Source organism: Barbus barbus (genome assembly GCF_936440315.1).
Source record: "Barbus barbus genome assembly, chromosome: 7".
In the NCBI taxonomy this organism is placed as follows: domain Eukaryota; kingdom Metazoa; phylum Chordata; class Actinopteri; order Cypriniformes; family Cyprinidae; genus Barbus; species Barbus barbus.
Window position 1 is genome coordinate 1741183 of NC_136735.1, and position 23775 is coordinate 1764957.

A 23775-nucleotide genomic window follows, 5' to 3' on the forward strand; every position below is an offset into this window, starting at 1 on the left:
TTTAGCGACTCAAACAGCTTAGCTAACGTTACTCCGTGAAAATAGCTACTTCTCATGATTCCACTCTACTTAGAACTGCGCTTAAGCAATGGTACATTTCCCATAACATCAGGAGTATTAAGCATATTGACCATAACCAAATGACTACAGCAGTATGTTTCCAATAACAAACAGAAGCTTGTTCACAGCATATTTGCTAAAAAACAGCTAGCAACGAGAATGTTCCCAATGATAACATAAAACCTGGTAAACAGTAGGTTCAGAATAGTGACTAAAACGCATTTAAGCAACATCAGTTTCCAACAAGCTATGGCTAATGATGAGAAGACTATAGCGACAGTGTGTACTGAACAATTAGCTTAGCAACAAGTGTGTTGCCAATACCTGGTAACTTTAAGCATGAGTATGAAAAATAAATTTGGCTTAGCTTTATGAAGACATGTTCGGATGAATGGAGAGTGAAGATCTGTTGAGGATGCTTATCTTCTCAATGATGTACTATTCCTTCATGCAGGGAGGTCCGATCTTGCCTGAATTGTTCTTGAGTTCTGAATCAAGCCTCTTAACGTTATACCGGTCGATGCGGTGAATCGTGTGTTCAAAACACGACCGGAAACTAATGAGCGAAAACTGTAAGGTCAACATCCTTCAAATTCGTTGAAGCTGTCCTGAGTGAGTGTTTGTGATGGACTAGAAGACTGTTGAGCGTGTATCTGTGCAACAGATTAGCCTTTGAAGCTGTCTTGAGCATAAATGCGAGTGTCTGTGCGACAGAACTCAAGGCTGACTAAGCACATGTCTGTGCGACAGATTATGGAAGTGCTATTGCATGTGAGTGTTTTCCCTGTTGAAAAAATTCAACAGGGAAAACACTCGCATGGCTTGAGCTGGTTTAAGCTGGTCCTTTGCTGGTCATGTGCTGGTCCTAAGCTTAGGACCAGCACATGACCAGCATCCATGCTTCAGAACATACCTAACCAGAATATGCTTGATTTTTCAACAGGGTTGACAACATAATCAAAATAAAACGGTCATTTCCAGGCAAAGCAAGTTCATTTTTTATTCAGTTCAGTTTAAAAATGCAATATCAGATACTGGTCTACACATTAGAGTTAATTTTTCATTCAAATAATTTATTTCAACCCAGTAAACAATGTTCTGGAGACATTTCAGTTTTACAGGTTGTTTTTTTACAACCATAACACTACATGGTGTTTTTTTAACACAACCTAAAAATAACAACATAATGAAGCTATGATGATCCTGGAGCAGCGTGTTTCTTCTGGTGCGTCTGAAAACCCCATTTAAAAGCGAATCTCTCACCGCAGATGGTGCAGCAGAAAGGTTTCTCTCCTGTATGCATTCGTTCATGGATCTTCAGGGATGATGATAGAGCAAAAGTCTTGTCACAGTGTGAGCATTTATAAGGTTTTTCTCCTGTATGAGTCCTCTGGTGTTTTTTTAAGTCACTTAGCTTATAGAAACTCTTCCTACAATCACTACAGGGATAAGGTCTTTCTCCGGTGTGAATTCTCTGATGAACTTTGAAAGAAAATGAACTAGCAAAGCTCTTCCCGCAGTCGGAGCACAGGTACGGTTTCTCTCCGGTGTGAATCCTCTCATGGGTTTTCATGTGACTCAAATGATGGAAACGTTTCTCACAATGTGAACACTGAAACGGTTTGTCATCAGAGTGGATTTTTTGGTGAAACTTTAGAGAAGCTGAGCTTATAAAAGCTTTTCCACATTCACTGCACTGATACGGTTTCTCATCGGTGTGCAAACGCACATGTTTCTTCAGACTAGATTTCTCGGTGAAGTTCTTCTCACAGACAGGACACTTGTATGGCTTTTCACCCGTGTGGATCCTCTTATGACGTGAAAGATTTTGTTTGATGTTGAACAATTTGCCACATTCACTGCAATGATACGGTTTCTCATTGGTGTGTGTGAATAGATGGTCCTTCAGATGAGTTTGCCGGTTGAATCTCTTCTCGCAGTGAGGGCACTGATGCGGTTTCTCATTGCTGTGTGTGAGTAGATGGTCCTTCAGATGAGTTCGCCGGTTGAAGCTCTTCTCGCAGTGAGGACACTTGTACGGCTTTTCACCCGTGTGGATCCTCTTATGCATAGAAAGATTGCTATTGTTGTAGAAACACTTGTTACATTCGTTGCACTGGAAAGACCTTTCCTTGTGAGTCTTCATGTGAACTTTCATATTATAAGGAGTGGTGAATTCCTCCCCGCACTGTTCGCAGCGAAACTCCTTCTTCCTGCTGTGCTCTTTTGAATGAAGTGTTTTCTCTTCTGCGGTAGGAAAGCTGATGTCGCATCTCTTACTAGTGAAGTCTTTCTGTTCTCTGCTGAAGGTTTCTCCACAGCCTGTCACTGTCCTCCGCTCTTTGGATGCAGATGCAGTTTCTTCATCAGAAAATGAACCAGCATTGTCTAAAAGGAACAAAATGGTCATAAAATATTTTTCTTTAAATTCTAGAGCTGGACAATCAGTCAAAATAAAGCTGAAATTATCTTAGTGCAGTTGTCAAACTGTAAAGACTGTGATTTAAATAAATACAAAGTCTGATGTGACTTTAATCAGTGTTGCCAGATTGGGTCGACAATTTCCAGCCCAAAAGCTCGCCAAAACATTAATTGCCAAAATACTGTAATAAAATTCTGTTGTCATGACAACCAAGGACCATTTACCACTTTAAAACTAAATCATAACAAAATAAAATTATAAAAATTAGTCAGTTACCCTCCCAGGTAAACAATACAACAGTAAAACGTATGAAAACAAGACAAATACAGGAAAAGAAAATGAGCAAATATTGTTTCTACCCATATTATAAGTTATTAAAAGGTCAAATATTTGCAAAAAAAACACCATACCTCCCTCCAAAACACACATCATTTACAATGTCATCAGCAAAATCAGGCCATTTCGAGTGTAACGGTTTTCACGTTTCGGTTTGTATCAGTCACTGTTTCGGTACGGTTCATGGGCATTTTTGGCAATTTCTCATTTCGATCATCGAAAGGTTTCAAAAAAGAGAGAGGGGGGGGGGATTGGCCATAACGGAGATAATGAAAATATCTGGTCATGAAAATGAATATTAAAAATATGACATGAAAACCTGTTTATGAAAATATGAACACATGATTAGAATACAGTTAGATTATGATGCTGCAATGTTATTATAAAAAACATAACTTCTTATGTTTTCCATAACTTCCATTCCATCTTCCAGCTGATAACAGTGTAAAGAAATAATCTTTAAGAGAAGCAGTCTATCAGCGGAAGTTAAAAACAGCTCGTAAGTGTATTTACTTGTCTTAGTGTTTAGCGCATTTGCCGTTGCTAGGAAACGCTTATTTTTGTTTACTGTGTTGAGAGGTGCTGAAATCGCGTTTGGTCTCGTACTGTATCGCGTATCTTGTCAGTGTCTGCACTTGCTTGGCCATTTTTAGTGATAAACAGGAAAGTGGGTCCAGCTGAATTGTAGTAGTGATTTGTTTGACGGGTATAAAAAAGGTTATTATACCGCGGTCGCGGCAGCCCTCGTGTAAAGCCCTCCTCGTGTGAAGACCGAAGAGTGTAAAGACCATCGACTCTACCGTGCGACTCCACCGAGCAGGGACACCGGCAGAGGACATAAATCGATTTTTAATTATCATCATTCCTACTACTTGTTTCACTTCTGTTTCAGTTTATATAGCCTATTCTTACTATGTGTTTCCAGATCACTACCATCACTACCACTCGCAAGCCACGCATCACACACTGTAGACGGCGCAATCCTATCAACCTGCGCACTTTGCCTATGTCTGCTAATACATTATTTTCTTTTTCTATTGGTCTCTGGAATTGTCAGTCTGCTGTCAACAAAGCTGATTTCATTACTTCCATTACTATTCAACGTTAAACCTCATGGCCCTGACAGAGACCTGGATCAAACCAGAGGACAATGCTACACCTGCAGCACTCTCCAATAATTTCTCCTTTTCCCACACCCCCCGTTTGACTGGAAGAGGTGGAGGTACTGGTCTGCTCATCTCTAATAATTGGAAATTTACTCCTTTACCATCTCTGAGTATCAACAACTCTTTTGAATCACATTCGGTTACTATTACCTATCCTCTAAAAATCCATTTTGTAGTTGTTTATCGTCCTCCAGGATTACTAGGTAACTTTGTGGAAGAATTAGATTTATTGCTCTCAACCTTTCCTGAGGATGGTACTCCCTTTGTCTTACTTGGAGACTTCAACATCCACCTAGATAAACCTCAGGCTGCAGACTTCCACACTCTGCTTGCGTCTTTTGATCTCAAGAGAGTGCTAACTACGGCTACTCACAAATCAGGCAACCAACTGGACCTTATTTACACACGACACTGCTCCACTGATCATGTGCTGGTTACTCCACTGCACACCTCGGATCACTTCCTCCTCACTCTTAACCTCAACATGATTCCTGACACATCACATATCCCTCCACATGTCAATTTTCGACGTAACTTGCGTTCACTCTCACCCTCCCGGCTATCTGCTATGGTTTCATCTTCGCTTCCTCCCCCTAAACAGTTATCCTCTCTTGATGCTAACAGTGCTACTGATACTTTCTGTTCCACTCTTGACGTCTTGTTTAGATACTTTCTGCCCCTTTTCATCCAAGCCAGCCCGTAGTACCCCTTCTGCCCCTTGGCTATCTGATGTTCTCCAAAAACATAGTTCTAAACTCAGGGCTGCAGAAAGGGTATGGCGCAAATCACAAAATCCTGCTGACCTTAATTTATATCAATCACTCCTCTCTGACTTCTCTGCTAATGTTTCCACTGCTAAAAGGACATACTATCATGACAAAATTAACAACTCACCTAACTCTCGCATGCTATTTAAAACATTTTCGTCCCTCCTTTGTCCTCCTCCTCCCCCTCCTTCATCATCTCTAACAGCTGACGTCTTTGCCACATTCTTCATTAATAAAATTACAAACCTCACTGCACAATTTTCCACACCACAATCTATCAAGCATATCTTTCCAGCAAACATACACTCGTTCACATCCTTCTCTCCACTCTCTGAGGCAGAAGTCTCTAAACTCATCCTTTCCAGTCATCCTACTACCTGTCCGCTTGATCCTATTCCATCTCATCTCCTTCAAGCCATTTCTCCTGCAGTTGTACCTGCACTCACTCACATCGTTAACACATCCCTTCACACTGGAAATTTTCCCTCAGCATTTAAACAGGCTTGTATAACTCCACTTCTTAAAAAACCCACTCTTAACCCAACTCTTTTAGGGAACTATAGACCGGTTTCCCTTCTTCCTTTCATTGCAAATACACTTGAAAGAGTTGTGTTCAACCAAGTCTCTGTCTTTCTCACACAGAACAACCTCCTGGACAGTAACCAATCTGGCTTCAGAAGTAGACATTCGACCGAAACTGCCTTGCTGTCTGTTGTTGAAGCCCTAAGACTTGCAAGAGCGGCTGACAAATCTTCATTACTCATCTTTCTAGATTTATCTGCTGCTTTTGATACAGTCAACCATCAGATCCTCTTGTCAACTCTATTGAGAAAGGGCATCTCAGGAACCGTACTCCAGTGGTTTGAGTCTTACCTCTCTGATAGGTCCTTCACAGTATCTTGGAGAGGTGAGGTATCCAAGTCACAACATCTAGCTACTGGGGTGCCTCAGGGCTCAGTTCTTGGACCAATTCTCTTTTCTGTCTACATGGCATCACTAGGTTCTGTCATTCAGAAACATGGCTTTTCATATCACTGCTATGCTGATGACACTCAACTCTACCTCTCATTCCATCCTGATGATCCGACGATAGCTGCTCGCATCTCAGCGTGTCTAACAGACATTTCTTGCTGGATGATGGACCATCACCTTCAACTTAACCTAGCTAAGACAGAACTGCTTGTAATTTCAGCTAACCCATCGCTTCATCACAATCTCAGCTTCCAGTTAGGCTCATCTACCATAACTCCTTCAAAAACAGCCAGAAACCTTGGAGTTGTGATTGATGATAAGCTGAATTTCTCAGACCACATTGCTAAAACTGCCCGGTCCTGCAGATTTGCATTATACAATATTAAGAAGATCAGGCCCTTTCTCTCGGAACATGCAACAAAACTCCTTGTTCAGGCTCTTGTTCTGTCCAGACTTGACTATTGCAATGCTCTCTTGGCAGGTCTTCCAGCCAATTCTATTAAACCTCTACAATTAATCCAAAATGCCGCTGCAAGATTAATCTTTAATGAGCCGAAAAGAACGCACGTCACGCCTCTGTTCATCAATTTGCACCGGCTACCAATAGCTGCTCGCATTAAATTCAAGGCATTAATGTTTGCCTACAGAACCACCACTGGCTCTGCACCCCTTTACCTAAATTCTTTACTTCAGACTTATGTGCCCTCTAGAAGCTTGCATTCTTCAAGTGAACAACGAATTATTGTACCATCCCAAAGACACAGAAAAACACTTTCAAGGACTTTTTCATTGACTGTTCCCATCTGGTGGAATGACCTGCCCAACTCGATCCGAGCAGCCGAATCCTTACCCATCTTCAAGAAACGGCTAAAAACTCATCTGTTCCATCTTTACTTGATCCTCTAACTCTAGCACTCTCTATTCTAATGGTATTTTATCTATGTCTTTTTATTAAAAAATAACAATAATAATAATAATTATCTGTACTGCGTTAGGCTAACCAAGACTTATAATAGCACTTGCACGTTGTCGCTCTTTTGTTGGTTTTGATTGCGTCTTATGCCCTCATTTGTAAGTCGCTTTGGATAAAAGCATCTGCTAAATGACTAAATAAATAAAATAAAAAGCATCTAAAAAGGAATAGCTGCCTGAGAGGTGACGCTGAAGAGTGACTTTATGCCAATAAACTGAAGCCTGTTCTATGACACATCCTATGATATTAATCAGATAACTAGATACATAACATACATACGTAACATTACAACTTGTATCTGCACAAAATAATACAAATGCCAGTGAAATTTCATTATAGTTTACTATAGATTTCACATTCTATAAAGTTCTAATTATAATGCTATATTCATGGCAGATTTGTGCTATATTTTCGTCTACATTATCAAGTGATTCCTGAAACTGTCTGCGTGTTTTCGAAGCCATACGAAGTACGAAAACAATTGAAATTGAAGTAGCCTATGCTGTTGAACAAATATGACGAAAAAAGCACTGCTGCATTATTAGAACATCAGCATTTTTAAAAAAGAAACATCTAAAACAATACGACCATTTCAAATAACAGTCAATTTCGGGGCATATGCATTTGAGCATGAAACTAAACACTGGTAATATGCAGCGCATTCAGCATGTTAATATCCCAACACACCCTAAATTAGATTAATCAGATATGTATGGGATGATATTAGACTCAAAATGATTAATGGATGCACGCACAATTCTCCATGTACTGCATACATTTTATGCATGTATCTTACTAACCACAAACAAATGTCTTTCAATTTGAGTTGGTGGAATTCAGAATTAAATGATTGTGTGTATTTTAACAAATACACACGTTTGTGTATAAAAATGTTGTGATCTGCATTAATATATCATAAATTGCTCATGCAAAAAGGAATATGTGCATTTGTGGATCAGATGACACACGTGCATTTATTGACATCTTGTTTGCATTAATATTGTTCGGTTCATTTGGATTTTGAGACTTAATTTTCGCAGTTTGCAGCATTTCATGATGCCCACACACACAACTACCAATGAACAAAGCCCAGTGCAATTCATTAACGTTTTTAACGATTGAAAAATTCGCAAATGTGCATCACTACACTGAAACAAATGCTTTTCAGCCAGTGTCTGCAGAGTTAAGAATTACATCAATGTGCAGCATTTTGTACAAATAGAGACTTATTTTTTAATACAAATGTTATAGTTTGTATTAAACTATCATAATTTGTGTATGCAGCGACTAAAATGTGCATTTGTGGATCAGGCGACGCACGTGCATTCATTCACATCTCTTCTGAGTCGATTCTATTTGATTCATTTGAATTGCCCGTTTAGCCTTGCCCAATCCACACACAGCTCGCGTTCCACACGCAGCTGAGCCTAAGAACATCAGCGATGGAGGTGTTGAATTTTATCTTTAGCTCCTTGCATTCTCTCATCGTGTAGATAACAGGTTAAGTAAAAATATGAATATGCAATAGAACATACATTTAGCAAAACGCTCCTCTTTATAGATTTTTGTAGCTGACTGATGATATGGATGCAGAATGGTTATTCTGAGGTAAATGACTGTTACGTGGCATTGTTTACAAGCTTTACATGTTTTCCGCAGTTTGAAACTCTGAATGAGCGATTACATGAGACATTTCAATAAGTTCTACTGTAGGCTCTCTTATAAAATACTTTTTGATGTTCATTCATGTTGTAGTAGTAAAGAGAAAGATATGATAAGTTAGGGTGACCATACGGGCCATTTTTATGGGATGCGTCCTTGCCAGGATTTCTATATTGCCTAAAATATCCAGGTTTTGCGTGCTACAAATAATACTAGGTTCACGCATTAACAGAACACAGCATAGAGATTAAAGATCAAGGCCATATCGATTATAAACGAGAATGTTAATGTCCACACAGCTGACAGCTTTACCTGTTGTTGTTTGCTCAAGTTGTGCATGAAATAGACACTGCTTTTCTGCACTTGTACTTCGCACGTCTCCGTCATTTCGATTTCTCTCGCGCTGCACAACTGGAGCTGTGTTTAGCTGGTGTGCCATCGGCCGTGGCACTCGGCAGAGATGAGGACTGATTGAAACTCTTTTTTCAGCTAAAACTTTGATGCGATGCATCATCAAAATACATTATTACGCCGACATAACAAAATATGTGATAGTAAAAAAAAACAATCAGGAAAAAAAGGCAAATTTTTAAGTCATAACATGTAAATTTATGTAGTCGCCAGTGGTAAACTCAGCACCACGTTCACTCACAAATTAGTATTTTTGGTCACAAAAGCAACCGTTTTGGATGCAGTCTGGAGCCCTGTAGTACATATTTATTAATAATTCTGTTAACTTGGCATATCTGGTCATAAAAAGAAAAAAACATACCTGAAAGAACAAAGTCACCATCATCATCATCATTCCCATCATCATCCTCCTGCTCTTCCTCATGACTCTGTTGTTGTTGCTCTGCGGTGGTTTCTTCTGCTCTGCTCTCTATCAGGTTCCTGCAGTCCACCAGTTTGACGGAGCACATCTTCAGCGGCGTCTGCAGCATCTGCTGTTCTCCAGCGTTACAGTCAGAGGTTTGATCAGTGGATTCATGATCCTGAGCGTCAGTATAACAGAGTAAAGTGAGGCTGAGCTCTGAGTCCTGTGTGTCTCTGGATCTCTGATCTCTGACGCTCCAGACTGAATCCTGAGCTTCTGTCCCATCAGTCACACGCACTGAAACCTTCTCCACATCCTGACAAACATCACAGATAAACACAAATAAAGAACAAGCTGCTGATATTAACCTCATTACTCAGAAGTTATCTCTGGTGGTTATATTGGAGATTAGTTATTATATATTGCTGCTGGTTTAATCTGAGACGCTGATAAGAACTGAGTTTGTGAAAGAAGTGTCATTGAGTGTTTGAGCTGAAGGATGAAATGAAGAGCTGTTCAAACCTCTCTGTTCAGTTTGTCTCCTCTTTCTCTCAGCTTTGTCTCCAGTGAAGCCACCTCTTTCTTCAGCCGACAGATTTCTGTGATGAAATCCTCAATATCCAGCATGGACAGATCAGTTCCTACTGATTTACAGCAGACCACATCCACCTGCGCTTTCATCATCAACATCTGAACACAAACACATCATTATTACAACATTTATAATGAACTGACACTGATTTAACCTCAAAACGACTGAACTAGAACTACATAGAACTGACTTGTTATTAAAGAATAACATGGAGAATATTCACAAAATGTTTATTCCAAATGTGGGCCACCGAATGGGTGCCATTTATGTCCCAAGGACATTATAGGTACAAACATGCATAAAAATTAACTATAAAATACATTTTATTATTAAGCAAAGTGTCCTGCACATTAATCTAACTGCAAATTTAAAATATATAATTAACAAATTATTAAAAACTACCTAAAACACTGAAAATATAGCATTTGTACATGTCCCCAGTGTCTAACACTACATTTGTACATTAAATATGTAAAAATCCTTCAGAAATAATTTTTATTTAGCATTTTCGTGTACCTCCATATCCCATCTGTGCTTTAAATACATTGATTTCAAAATAAATGTATAATATTTTGGATAAAATACACATTTTATTTGTGTCCCCAGGTTTTCACTCAGTCCTGTTACTCTAACACATTCCCAATACTGTAACATCTGGCAATGAAATGATCGGAAACATGTGGTCTTATTTTCTTTTCTGTATATTTGATGATATTGTAACGGTGGCTGGGTGCGTCATTATAAATATACGGTCCTGTCACCTAAATAATTTCTTATCTGTTACTTATTTATTTTAAAAATACTAATCATTGGTGAATCACTATAATTTGCTGAGTATTCTCATGAGCATGTACTCCATGTGGCTAGATTATATGTATTCCCTAATTTTATCCTAAAATCTCAATCCTGTTACTTTCAGTTTTGGGCATTAACACCTCATATGTGTAGTCAAACCTGTATCCTAATGTAATGGATACTCCTTCCTGTTACCAGTTTCATTCCTCTTACTAAATAGTTTTTTCTTTGAAAAAATAAAAGTTAAACCACTATTTTTTAAATTAAGTTTGGTTCATAATTTATCCCATTGTTTAATAAATTGCATCATAGAAAACTGATAAGGTTTGAGTCGCCTTTAAAATGAAAAAAGAATGTTTTGTGTACTTTAGAAAAATACACCTTGCGTAGATAAATAGTGATAAAAATAATATTTTTTGATCATGAAACCAACAATTTCTTTTAAAATAAACACCTGCATGAGGGGGAAATTAAGGAATTTGTTGACAATTTTAAACATGCTTTTGAGTTTTGGTAACAGGACTGAGAAAAATGCATCCATCTTCCACTTAAAAATTTGGTAAAAAATTAAATAAAGTTACCTGAGATGGACCAATGCATATTTTGAATAGTTAAATATGTGTATTACTAGATTCAGTCTTTAAAAAAATATAGAAATTTATTTATTTATTTTTTCTGAAGAGCTTTGGAAGCAAATGGCACTCTTTGAGCGGAATGGCCCTGTAAGACAGGTTTAGTTTCAATATTGAGCGCACAAGCTGGATATAATTATCAGATATCTGATACCGTCAGATTTATACACAAGCGATAGAAAGATGACTGCATCCACATAAACAGCTAACACATTAATAACGTAAAAGGGATTAATACAACATTACCGTCTGTGTGCTGCAGTATCTTCTCTTTCTTCAGTGGTTTTACGGGTGAAAGATCCTCACAGCGCCTCCTACAGCACGAGCGATGGAGATCAACCAAACCTCATTTAATTTATCTCAAAAACACTGTATTACGAGGTGTTTCCAAGAGATTGATATATTCATATCATATTATTAAAGTCATCGATCATGTTAGTCGGCCGGTTAATCAAAATGACCGTTATTTTTTGAATTACGCGAGTTCGCGGCTTTTTCTGGAAGACAAAGAACTGCGCGCAGAATCAGAGAATAACACAACGGAGAGAATAACACTGTAAACTTATATTTTAATTATATTACACTGCTTTACTGTAGGCTATCCTGAGATGTCATGAATGGTTACTAATACAGACTTAAATCCCATTGCTTTCAGACAATATTCAAGGTGCTGTAGCTGATTAAAGTCCCTATGAAATCAAAATGGAAGTTTTTTGTATAGCCTTAAGGTTATCTATAAGCTTGTGTGCTCTAAAACAATGACAAGTCACATTAAAAGACAAGCATTATCTGAAGCGTCCGGCCCCCTGCACTATAGATACTGAAGCAGAAATCGGTCACTTCACAGAATTTTCTGTATGGTGAATGGCATCTAGTGCACTATGTAGGGGACAGGGAAATATCTCGACAGTGTATGCTTTTGATTGGGGCACATGAAGTCTGGCATGGCGTTAGTATTACAGCACACACACGTATATCGCTGAGGCTGGTGCTGGAGCTGGAACCGGTGCTCGGTCAAGAGTGACACTCGTTCAGAACCAGCTCATGTTTCCTCTGGCAGGGAGCAGAACCCTCTACTTCACCAACATACAACCGGAATAGCTTGTTAATCTCTTGCAGAAGGAAAGTGTTGGTCTCTTCTGCTGACCACTGATGAACTGATGTATTTAATTGTTGCTGTCAATTAATCTGAACTCAGACAGCTTCTAAAAATGGCGGCTTTTAAACTGTGGTCTCTAGTGGAAGCTCCGCCTACTGACATCAGGTTCCCTTGTTCGAGTCCAGCGAGGTTTCGGGGTCTGTTCAGAACCAATCTGGCCCGGCACCAGCCCAGGATTTTTTTTGAGTAAAATGGCACAGCCCAGTTCCCAACAGTGGGGTTAACAGTGTGCTCCGCTTCGGAGACAATAGCACAGATCAGATCATATGTGTGAACCAGAACAGACCACAAAACACATTAGACCTATGTGAATTCTACACAGAATGCTATATTTTATGGCGATATGGATAAAACAGATTATCTAGATCAGAGGAGGTCTCTCCAATTTATCAGTGCTGTTTCTCATACCGAGTCTGTATAGACATATATTGGTGAATGGCACTGGTGGTATCTATAATAGCTCAGTGGATACCACCGATGCCATTCACCAATACATTCATCCTCAGCAACATGATGATCACTGTTTTACCTTAGTAACAGTTTCAAATTTAATCTAAAGGGATAATCTGAATGTCATAAACTGTCATATGCAGATTTACCGAGCTCAATGACTCTGGCCCAAGCCAAGTAGAGATAACTGCAGGCTGGAGCAATGGACGTGGTGTAAGGTTAAGGTGTCCCGAAAGGTAGGAGCATGGAGAAAGGTCTTCAGGATTAGTCGACAAAGTTGTCTGTCAGGGTGTGGAGGTAGAGATCAGGGTCTGTCAGGGTGTAGGGGTAGTTGTACTGATTTACCTTTCAGAGCGCCTCCTTCCAGCACAGCCATTGCTCCAGCCTGCAGCTACCCCTGTTTCGCACAAGTTGATATAAATGAAGGCGATAGATGCTATTTACACTAAGTGCAAATAGCTATAGATTCTATTTACACTGTTAAAATATTATATACTACTTGTTAAAAAATATTTATACTACTTATTGCAAACAGTGGCAATTATGTGCACCTCAGTATTGTAGTACATTATAAAACAGTATGTAATAACGTACCGAGTGTAAATTATAGTTTTAATTCAAATTTTTAAATGGATGCCATCTTATTGGGACAATAAATCCCTCCCTACACCTACCCTAACCCTATCTGATACATTTATTTTCAACATTTTGATTATTTCCTTAATTTTTATTGAAAATAAATGCCTTTCCAATGCGATATGAGATTTGAAAAGGGAGAAAAAGTTTGGCAAAGGCAGGCTCGAACTCGGGTCGATCGCATCACCATCTATGCCACTGAAACTGATGCTAGAATAGCGTCTTTTTTTAGCATTGACTAACCTAATCACACGTTAGTGGGTGGAGTTAGTGTAAATAGCTTTTGCCAACAAGGCGGCTATTTGCACTTAGTGTAAATAGACACTCCGATAAATGAAATGCTATTGGCTATTTAACAAAGGGCTGGAGCTCGCCGATATGTCCCGCCCCCTGTCTTCTTGTTTTAGTTGAAATTACGTCACCACAGAAGCACTTCAGAGGACCTTTAACTCGACACTCCAAGATTCACACCTGTAAGTAAATGCCGTTGTCACTCTCAAAAACTGATAATATGACATATTATTGCATATTCATGTCTAGATCATTTCAGTTTGTGTAACAAAGTGACTGAGGCAAATAAGGGTCATTTCATGCCATCATGTTTTTCAGGAAGTATTTAATAACTGCTACAAGAATTAGACCTCATCATTCTGTTACTGTGATTAAAAACCCATAAACACACACTCTAATCCAATATCAGACACTACTCTGGACATTACAGTGAATTTAAAGTTGTCACAAAAAGTTTTTCTTTTTTTTGTCTAGAAGATTAATTTCAATGTACTAGAGCAAGGGTGTCCAATCCTGCTCCTGGGGGTCCAACATCCTGCAGAGTTTAGTGCCAACACACTTACCGGAAGTTTCTAGTGAGTCTGAAGACCTTTGCTTTGTTTGAAATCTCCGCCTATTCCCTCAATAATTATAAGCGCATTTTCACCGCAAGAACTTTCCCCAGGAACTAGGGACTATGGGCCAGTACTTGGGTGTGTTTCGACCATGGAAACCAGTATCTAAATAAAGTTCTGGGTAAAAATTTACCCCTCACAAAGTTTCATAACTTTATATATTATATGCTGAGGAGGACTCTAGCCTACAAGACTCTGAAGCACTGAACTAGGAAAGATGCAGCCGCCCGTTTGAGGAGCACCCTCAGAATCCACTGTGGTTTTGGACGCCATGATAAATGGTTGTCTTCTCAAATAGTGCCCTATTCAAAGGTATAGTGGGTGATTCCCGACACAGCTCTTGAATAGCTGCTTCAGTTGTGTTTAATTATGGTTGGAGCTAAACTCTGCAGGACAGCAGCCCTCCAGGAGCAGGTTTGAGCACCCCTGTCCTACAGACATTCTTATTATAGGTTTTACTTTTTACAACTATAAAATAACATTTCTGTAACACTGTGTTTTAGACAAACTAAAAATAACAACATAATGAAGCTATGATGATCCTGGAGCAGCGTGTTTCTTCTGGTGCGTCTTAAAACCCCATTTAAAAGCGAATCTCTCACCGCAGATGGTGCAGCAGAAAGGTTTCTCTCCTGTATGCATTCGTTCATGGATCTTCAGGGATGATGATAGAGCAAAAGTCTTGTCACAATGTGCGCATTTATAAGGTTTTACTCTTGTATGAGTTCTCTGGTGTTTTTTTACGTCACTTAGCTTATAGAAACTCTTCCTACAATCACTACAGGGATACGGTCTTTCTCCGGTGTGAATTCTCTGATGAACTTTGAAAGAAAATGAACTAGCAAAGCTCTTCCCGCAGTCGGAGCACAGGTACGGTTTCTCTCCGGTGTGAATCCTCTCATGGGTTTTCCGGTGAGTCGAATGATGGAAACGTTTCTCACAATGTGAACACTGAAACGGTTTGTCATCAGAGTGCATTTTTTGGTGTAACTTTAGAGAAGCTGAGCTTATAAAAGCTTTTCCACATTCACTGCACTGATACGGTTTCTCATCGGTGTGTGTGAGCAGATGGTTCATCAGAGCTGATCTGTGACTGAAGCTCTTCTCGCAGTGAGGGCACTGATGCGGTTTCTCATTGCTGTGCTTGAATAGATGTGTCTTCAGATTAGATCCCTGTCTGAAGCTCTTCTCACAGTGAGGACACTTGTACGGCTTTTCACCCGTGTGAATTCTCATATGAACAGAAAGATCTCGTTTGTTGCGGAAAAACTTGTTACATTCATTACACTGGAGAGACTTTTCTTTGTGTGTGTTTATATGTGCTCTCATATTATAAAGAGTGGTGAAGAAATCCTTCCCGCACTGTTCGCAGCGAAACTCCTTCTTCACGCTGTGCTCTTTTGAATGAAGTGTTCTCTCTTTGAAGGTAAAAAAACTGATGTTGCATATCTTGCAGCTGAAGTCTTTCTGGTCTGTGTGTTTTTTCTTTCTGGCATGTTTTGTTAAATTCCACCGTTTGCTGAATGTTTTTCCACAGGTGGCACAGGAGAAACTCTTCTTTGTTCTTTGCTCTTTGGATGTAGAGGCAGTTTCTCCATCAGAAGATAAACCAGCTTTGTCATCTGAAAGAAACAAAATTGGCATAAAATATAACTTTTCTATAACTTCAAGTGGAACAATCAGCCAAAATAAAATTGAAATAGTTGAAATTGTCTTATTACTGTCATTAAACTGCAAAGGCTGGGATTTAAATAAATGCACAATCTGATGTGTGGCGCTGTGACATTTTATACAAGGCAGCTAACAATATGTCGTTCTCAATGTCTCAAATTGGCAGAATTCACAACAAATACTGCTCCACATGAATTTAGGACTGTACATGCATAATACTTTTAACAAATGAACAGCATTTCAGCATTTCTGATCATAAAAGGAAAAAACATACCCGAAGGAACAAAGTCACCATCGTCAGCATCATCATTCTGATCTTCATCATCATCATCATCATCATTCCCATTATTCCCATCATCATCATCATCCTGCTCTTCCTCAGGACTCTGTTGTTGTTGCTCTGCGGTGGTTTCTTCTGCTCTGCTCTCTATCAGGTTCCTGCAGTCCACCAGTTTGACGGAGCACATCTTCAGCGGCGTCTGCAGCATCTGCTGTTCTCCAGCGTTACAGTCAGAGGTTTGATCAGTGGATTCATGATCCTGATCATCACTATAACAGAGTAAAGTGAGGCTGAGCTCTGAGTCCTGTGTGTCTCTGGATCTCTGATCTCTGACGCTCCAGACTGAATCCTGAGCTTCTGTCCCATCAGTCACACGCACTGAAACCTTCTCCACATCCTGACAAACATCACAGATAAACACAAAGAACAAGCTTAGGTATGCACCGATTGATAGACCAGTTCAGTATCAGTCAGTGATCACATGGTATTACTCCACGGCTGGTCATTAAATTTGGCCGATCTCTCAAACCGATCACAATGTGATGACATCAAACTTAACGCCACAATCATGTCATCACTAGGGCTTTGTTTGACGCAGCGAGTATAAACCATGCTCTTCCCACGAATCGCTCGCGCTAAGAGCGCCTCTCTTCACGTGATCAGTGAAATCTGACTCCTGCTACAATGTGCCGAGCCTCTGCAGTGCACGCTGTATGAAGCAGACACTTTGGAGCAGCGCAGACCATGCACTCGCACAAGTGCGACCACGTCAAACTTTAACTCGCACTCAAAGAATGTTTGCAAATGTGACCATTTTGGTCACAGTCTAGAGCCCTGCCACCATTACCTTTATTGTAATTCTGTGGTACTGAAGACCCTTCATAATGCAGAAGTCAGCTCAGATCAACAAAGACTTTCAGAAAAATGAAGACACGGAAATCAGCCGGCCCAGACAACATCCCCGGTCGGGTCCTCAAAACCTGCTCAGCTGCACTAGCTGATGTCTTTGTGGATATATTCAACCTGTCTGTTACACAAGACCAATAGTGATAAAGTGCTTCGAGAGGATCATCATGAGATATATCAAGAACTTTATTCTAGATTCCTTGAATCCACTGCAGTTCGCATACAAACCAAATAGATCTACAGAGGATGCCGTTAACGCAACAATTCACGCACTTGGAGAACACAAACAGCTATGTTCGAATGCCGTTTATTAGGGCTATAAAATTAATCGAATGCGTTAGTCATGCGCATCTCACCAGTAAAGCCGGTTCTGTGTTTAATAGTAAATCTCCATCACCTGTTTACAAATGGAGCAGCATTTACTACACAGAGCAGTAATTCACTGATAGGCTACGCAATATCATGTTCATTATCGCAGGCGAATCGTCTATGATTATGAACGCGATATTGCATAGCATGTCAGTGAAATATGGCTCTGTATATTTTACTACTAATCACAGAACCGGCTTTATTGGCGAGATGCACATGACTATCACATTCGATTAATTGCACAGCCCTACTGTTTATAGATAATAGTTCAGCATTTAACACAGTGATTCCATCAAAGCTCACCCATTAGCTTCACACCTTTGGTATGCCACCCACCCTCTGTAGCTGGGTTCAGGAATTTCTAACTGGAAGACCACAGACTGTCAGAAATAGGAATCATTCAAAACCATCATCACAAACAAGGGAACTGATACTGATCCCCATGCTCTACACACTCTTATAAAACTATTAATAGTTTTATGAGGTAATGTATAATGTAATGTTGTTCAAACAGATTTGATAAAATTGGAACACAAAAAGTATCATTCATGAACCGGTATCAAAGTCAAGGTATCGGTATCGATCTCAAAGATTTTGAACGATACCCAGCCCTATCTGTTATCATATTTTGGTGTTAATCTGAGACGCTGATAAGAACTGAGTTTGTGAAAGAAGTGTCATTGAGTGTTTGAGCTGAAGGATGAAATGAAGAGCTGTTCAAACCTCTCTGTTCAGTTTGTCTCCTCTTTCTCTCAGCTTTGTCTCCAGTGAAGCCACCTCTTTCTTCAGCCGACAGATTTCTGTGATGAAATCCTCAATATCCAGCATGGACAGATCAGTTCCTACTGATTTACAGCAGACCACATCCACCTGCGCTTTCATCATCAACATCTGAACACAAACACATCATTATTACAACATTTATAATGAACTGACACTGATTTAACCTCAAAACGACTGAACTAGAACTACATAGAACTGACTTATTAAAGAATACATGGAGAATATTCACAAATGTTTATTCCAGATGTAAGAGTGTTTGTTTAGTTTCAATATTGAGCAAGTACAAAGCTGGACATAAATATCATTATGAAAATGTTAAAACCGTCTAGTATTGAAAACCATTGTATTAATACAGAAACTGTTTCGTTGAACCAGCACAGAGAAGGAATATTATCAAATATTATAATATGAGCTATACATTATACTGTCGGATTTATACGCATTTCTCCCTAAACTGTGAAAACTTTAAGCGTCTAGCATTGACAGTTGTGTTGAAGTAAAAACAAATATCATGGTTAAAATCGTACTGTGGTAAAACAATAGGGCATTTGTTATGGTTTCTGTAGTAAACCGTCGTTATTTTTCATAAAGCGAGCGGGCGATTCATTCATAAAAACAGTAGCGATAGAAAAATAAGCACATGCACATAAACAGCTAAAACACATGAATATTGTAATAACTAAACATTACCGTCTGTGTGCTGCAGTATCTTCTCTTTCTTCAGTGGTTTTACGGGTGAAAGATCCTCACAGCGCCTCCTACAGCACGAGCGATGGAGATCAACCAAACCTCATTTAATTTCTCTCAAAAACACTGTATTACGAGGTGTTTCCAAGAGATTGATATATTCATATCATATTATTAAAGTCATCGATCATGTTAGTCGGCCGGTCAATCAAAATGACCGTTATTTTTTGAATTACGCGAGTTCGCGGCTTTTTCTGGAGAGCGAGACAAAGAACCGCGCGCAGAATCAGAGAATAACACAACGGAGAGAATAACACTGTAAACTTACATTTTAATTATATTACACTGCTTTACTGTAGGCTATCCTGAGATGTCATGAATGGTTACTAATACAGACTTAAATCCCATTGCTTTCAGACAATATTCAAGGTGCTGTAGCTGATTAAAGTCCCTATGAAATCAAAATGGAAGTTTTTTGTATAGCCTTAAGGTTATCTATAAGCTTGTGTGCTCCAAAACAATGACAAGTCACATTAAAAGACAAGCATTATAGATGCACTATAGATGCTGAAGCAGAAATCGGTCACTTCACAGAATTTTCTGTATGGTGAATGGCATCTAGTGCACTATGTAGGGGACAGGGAAATATCTCGACAGTGTATGCTTTTGATTGGGGCAAATGAGGTCTGGCATGGCGTTAGTATTACAGCACACACACGTATAACGCTGAGGCTGGTGCTGGAGCTGGAACCGGTGCTCGGTCAAGAGTGACACTCGTTCAGAACCAGCTCATGTTTCCTCTGGCAGGGAGCAGAACCCTCTACTTCACCAACATACAACCGGAATAGCTTGTTAATCTCTTGCAGAAGGGAAGTGTTGGTCTCTTCTGCTGACCACTGATGAACTGATGTTTAATTGTTGCTGTCAATTAATCTGAACTCAGACAGCTTCTAAAAATGGCGGCTTTTAAACTGTGGTCTCTAGTGGAAGCTCTGCCTACTGACATCATAGGTTCCCTTGTTCGAGTCCAGCGAGGTTTCGGGGTCTGTTCAGAACCAATCTGGCCCGGCACCAGCCCAGGATTTTTTTTGAGTAAAATGGCACAGCCCAGTTCCCAACAGTGGGGTTAACAGTGTGCTCCGCTTCGGAGACACTAGCACAGATCAGATCATATGTGTGAACCAGAACAGACCACAAAACACATTAGACCTATGTGAATTCTACACAGAATGCTATATTTTATGGCGATATGGATAAAACAGATTATCTAGATCAGAGGAGGTCTCTCCAATTTATCAGTGCTGTTTCTCATACCGAGTCTGTATAGACATATATTGGTGAATGGCACTGGTGGTATCTATAATAGCTCAGTGGATACCACCGATGCCATTCACCAATACATTCATCCTCAGCAACATGATGATCACTGTTTTACCTTAGTAACAGTTTCAAATTTAATCTAAAGGGATAATCTGAATGTCATAAACTGTCATATGCAGATTTACCGAGCTCAATGACTCTGGCCCAAGCCAAGTAGAGATAACTGCAGGCTGGAGCAATGGACGTGGTGTAAGGTTAAGGTGTCCCGAAAGGTAGGAGCATGGAGAAAGGTCTTCATGATTGGTCGACAAAGCTGTCTGTCAGGGTGTGGGGGTAGAGATCAGGGTCTGTCAGGGTGTAGGGGTAGTTGTACTGATTTACCTTTCAGAGCACCTCCTTCCAGCACAGCCCCGGCGCCAGAACATTTTAACAGGGGGGCTAGCCCGGGGGGGGGGGGGGGGCACATAGCATGAATATCGGTGGGCCTTTGGTATCGATATCATTTAATTTTGCCTATAAAATAAAGTGATTAGTATTACTAATCATCGTATTCGCAAAGAAGAAAAAAGTATTATGATTTTGTACTGGCCCGATGCACATCAGAACTGGTTCAAACTTTACGCAAACAGTTTTTTAAAAAAGTCACAATTAAAATAAGATGACGTTATAAAAGCTTTACAAAAGGCTTTCCTATAGCTCAAATGGTAGAGCATGGCGCTAGCAACGCCAAGATCATGGGTTCGTTTCCCAGGGAAAGCAAGAGCTGATCAAATGTAAAACTGTAACTTGAATGCAATGTAAGTCGCTTTGGATAAAAGCGTCTGCTAAATGCATAAATGTAAATGTAAAAAAAATTATGCATTCTATAATAAATAAAATAACACCAACCTGCTAGAACAGCTGAAGTCTGCGGTGCTTACTTGTGTTGAACCTTCTCAGTAGAGCATCTTTCCATTCATCCCGAAATTTTCTTGTCAAGTCTCTTTCAAATGCCAGTTGCACTAATTGGGCCTTTCGCAGATGTAGCATGCTCCTTCGATTGTCCGTGAACACATTTTTCAGAGTAGAAAATGAGTTTTCGCATGTAGATGTAGAAGCTCCAAATGTCAGCGTGCATTTCATTGCAGCGAGTACACTAGGCATAGCTTCAAGCATGGAATGATGCTCCTGGAGTATTTAAGTGTTAATTTCTCGACACTAGAAATCAATCTAGCCAGTACTTTACGCAGGAATTGTCGGGCCACAACAAATTCTGAATGAATCACTTCTGAATTAGTTAAATTCATCATATCTTGTACGAGTTGCGCATCCAAGAAAGTGCTGTCATACTGTGGATCAAACGCTGAAAGAGCTTCAATTAACTTGCTATTTCTTTCTCCGAAACGCTCCGAGATTTCTGCAAGCACTGCATCCAAAGTAGAATAATCGTCTGAGCTCTTCTTGATTTCCCAAATCACCTTGAGCCTGGCCAATGCTTTCCTCCAGCAGATATTCTTGAAGGCCTTTGATTCAGAAGTCAGATTCACTGCGCAATTTCACAAGGCATTCTGAAGCAGATGTAACTATTCTGACTACACTTAGAAGGTCCATGTCCTCTGACTGCATCAGTTTGTTTGGAGCATCAAGCAGCTATAGTATCTTATTTACCATGTGGGCAATGAACTTGAAGCTCGTCTCTGATACTTCCCTAATCAGGCCAGCTGCTTCCATGCGCACCTCCGTCTCGTATCTGCGGTTTCCATTGATCATGGCTAACAACTCAGTAATGTCTTGAAAAGAATTCAGAATTGTTTTGACCGTTTGAAGATGCCCTGTCCATTGCTGTTCAAGTAATCACTTAAGCTGCTGCCCTCTGTACAAGACAGCAACGGTTGGCTTCTTTATGAAATTATAAAGCAAGTTACACACATTAAAGAAGTCTTCAACCGCAGGCTCTGGATATTGGATATTGCATGAACTACCACAAGATGGAGCTGATGATTGAAGCAATGTATGTACGGAATCACTCTTCCTAATTTGTACTGCAAAATTTTTTGTACTCCGTTTTTTCCGGACATGAGAGAGGCCCCGTCATACACCTGGCTCGATATTTTAGGGTTAGGTTAGGTAAGTACTGAGCCCATTCTTTTCAAGCTCTGTAATTATTGTGTTGGTCAGGGTCTGGGAATCCCCTTTTTCAGTTGTTGTCATGGAAAGAAGTCGCTCTGTGACTTGATAATTGTCCTTAACAAATGGAACGATTATGCAAATATTTTCTATTCCAGTTGGGTCATGTGTGCCATCTACTTTGTGTACCACGAGTCTGCAACTTCTCAAACTATTTCTTCAGTCACCAGACTGCTCATGTTTGCAATGACGTCATTTGGAATTTCGTGAAAGCTGTACGTTGCATTGCGTGGTATTGTCTTCATAACACTCCTTAACTCTGGGTCTTTTTGTAGAGTATATTCGAATAATGAAAGGAAAAGTCCACTTCCATCCTCTGTTAGACTATCAAAAGCATCTGTGCTTCCCCTTAGCGGCAAATGACTCTCAACAAGAAATTCAATCATGTCCACTACAGAGGAGAGGTAGTAGTGATTCCTAGCTAATTGGTTACTGTTAACCATAGTGGAAATTTCAAGTCCACTTTCAGCCCGTTTTTCTCTGTCTTTCCAGAGTGCCATGCTTGTAATGTGTTCTTTTGACGCTGCATGTTTGTTAAGGCCTTTTCCCGCCTCTACAGCGTGCTTCCAATCACTGAAGCCCCTTACAGTGAAAGCTTAGTCTGATGGAGAAATTAAGCATTTCCTGCATGGAAAACAAAATGCAGCATCTGCTTCCACGGAGTATTCCAACCACTCCCGTGACGTATACCATGACGCAACAAATGATCGATACTGGTTGTTGCAAAGGCGAAGAGGAAAACGTCTTAACTTAACCTGATTCGGTTTATCCTCACCAAGGTCGGAAGGCACTCTTGGCGGTCCAGGCGTGCATGAGCTGGAGCATGAGGGCCGAGGATCAATCGGTGTTGGGGTCTTGTGGACTGGCATGTCTACTGAGCTGCTGTTGGATGCTTGCAATTGCATGGTCGCATTTGGCAAACTATGGGGCCGATTTATCATATATTTTCGTATATCCATTTTTTTTACTGCCTTATGGTAATCTATCTAGCCATCACTGATAAATCACGCAATTGTAAGAAGCTCCCTGATAGGCTAGCGTTACTAGGAGACAAATATCCGCCTACCACCAGTCAACGGTCATGTCAGATTTTTGCCTGATATTTTTTTAGTGGTTATAGTATGATTAAAACTTGATTCAATTTAAAATTAGTAACATTTTGTTTTAAATTTTTTTATTGAAATTACACATCACATTTTATGTTACATTGTACTTAATGTTTTTACTTTTCTTCTGTCAGGCTTGGGAGAGG

General features: G+C 39.8%; 3 protein-coding genes across 4 annotated transcripts in view; all 3 read right to left on the reverse strand.

Annotated features, from left to right (window-relative positions):
• LOC306872949 (uncharacterized protein) overlaps positions 1-23775 on the reverse strand; it is an 819728-nt gene that overhangs the window by 465858 nt on the left and 330095 nt on the right. The window lies entirely within an intron of this gene.
• On the reverse strand, positions 1038-11485 carry LOC306872896 (uncharacterized protein). Its single transcript, XM_079421812.1, has 4 exons — positions 11438-11485; positions 9695-9862; positions 9131-9488; positions 1038-2448 (listed from the first exon to the last, which is right to left on the reverse strand). Exons 2-4 carry the CDS (start codon positions 9860-9862, stop codon positions 1253-1255), a joined length of 1722 nt encoding a protein of 573 aa, XP_079277938.1. The 5' UTR covers positions 11438-11485; the 3' UTR covers positions 1038-1252.
• On the reverse strand, positions 14026-19498 carry LOC306872899 (uncharacterized protein). Of its 2 annotated transcripts, XM_079421816.1 has the most exons (5): positions 19041-19087; positions 18291-18458; positions 17140-17319; positions 16287-16689; positions 14043-15963 (listed from the first exon to the last, which is right to left on the reverse strand). In XM_079421816.1, the coding sequence occupies exons 3-5, from the start codon at positions 17173-17175 to the stop codon at positions 14873-14875; spliced, it is 1530 nt and encodes a 509-aa protein (XP_079277942.1). In that variant the 5' UTR covers positions 17176-17319; positions 18291-18458; positions 19041-19087; the 3' UTR covers positions 14043-14872. The 2 variants fall into 2 exon arrangements, with proteins under 2 accessions (XP_079277941.1, XP_079277942.1); XM_079421815.1 differs by lacking the exon at positions 17140-17319 and having other exon boundaries at positions 14026-15963; positions 19041-19498.

Excerpts from the sequence above, each read along its gene's own strand:
- LOC306872896 (XM_079421812.1), bottom strand. The coding sequence starts at position 9,862 with ATGTTGATGATGAAAGCGCAGGTGGATGTGGTCTGCTGTAAATCAGTA. Across the intron at positions 9,489-9,694 it reads GAGACAAACTGAACAGAGAG|GATGTGGAGAAGGTTTCAGT; the intron begins GTTTGAACAGCT and ends GATGTTTGTCAG. Across the intron at positions 2,449-9,130 it reads TGGTGACTTTGTTCTTTCAG|ACAATGCTGGTTCATTTTCT; the intron begins GTATGTTTTTTT and ends TGTTCCTTTTAG.
- LOC306872899 (XM_079421815.1), bottom strand. The coding sequence starts at position 18,458 with ATGTTGATGATGAAAGCGCAGGTGGATGTGGTCTGCTGTAAATCAGTA. Across the intron at positions 16,690-18,290 it reads GAGACAAACTGAACAGAGAG|GATGTGGAGAAGGTTTCAGT; the intron begins GTTTGAACAGCT and ends GATGTTTGTCAG. Across the intron at positions 15,964-16,286 it reads TGGTGACTTTGTTCCTTCGG|ATGACAAAGCTGGTTTATCT; the intron begins GTATGTTTTTTC and ends TGTTTCTTTCAG.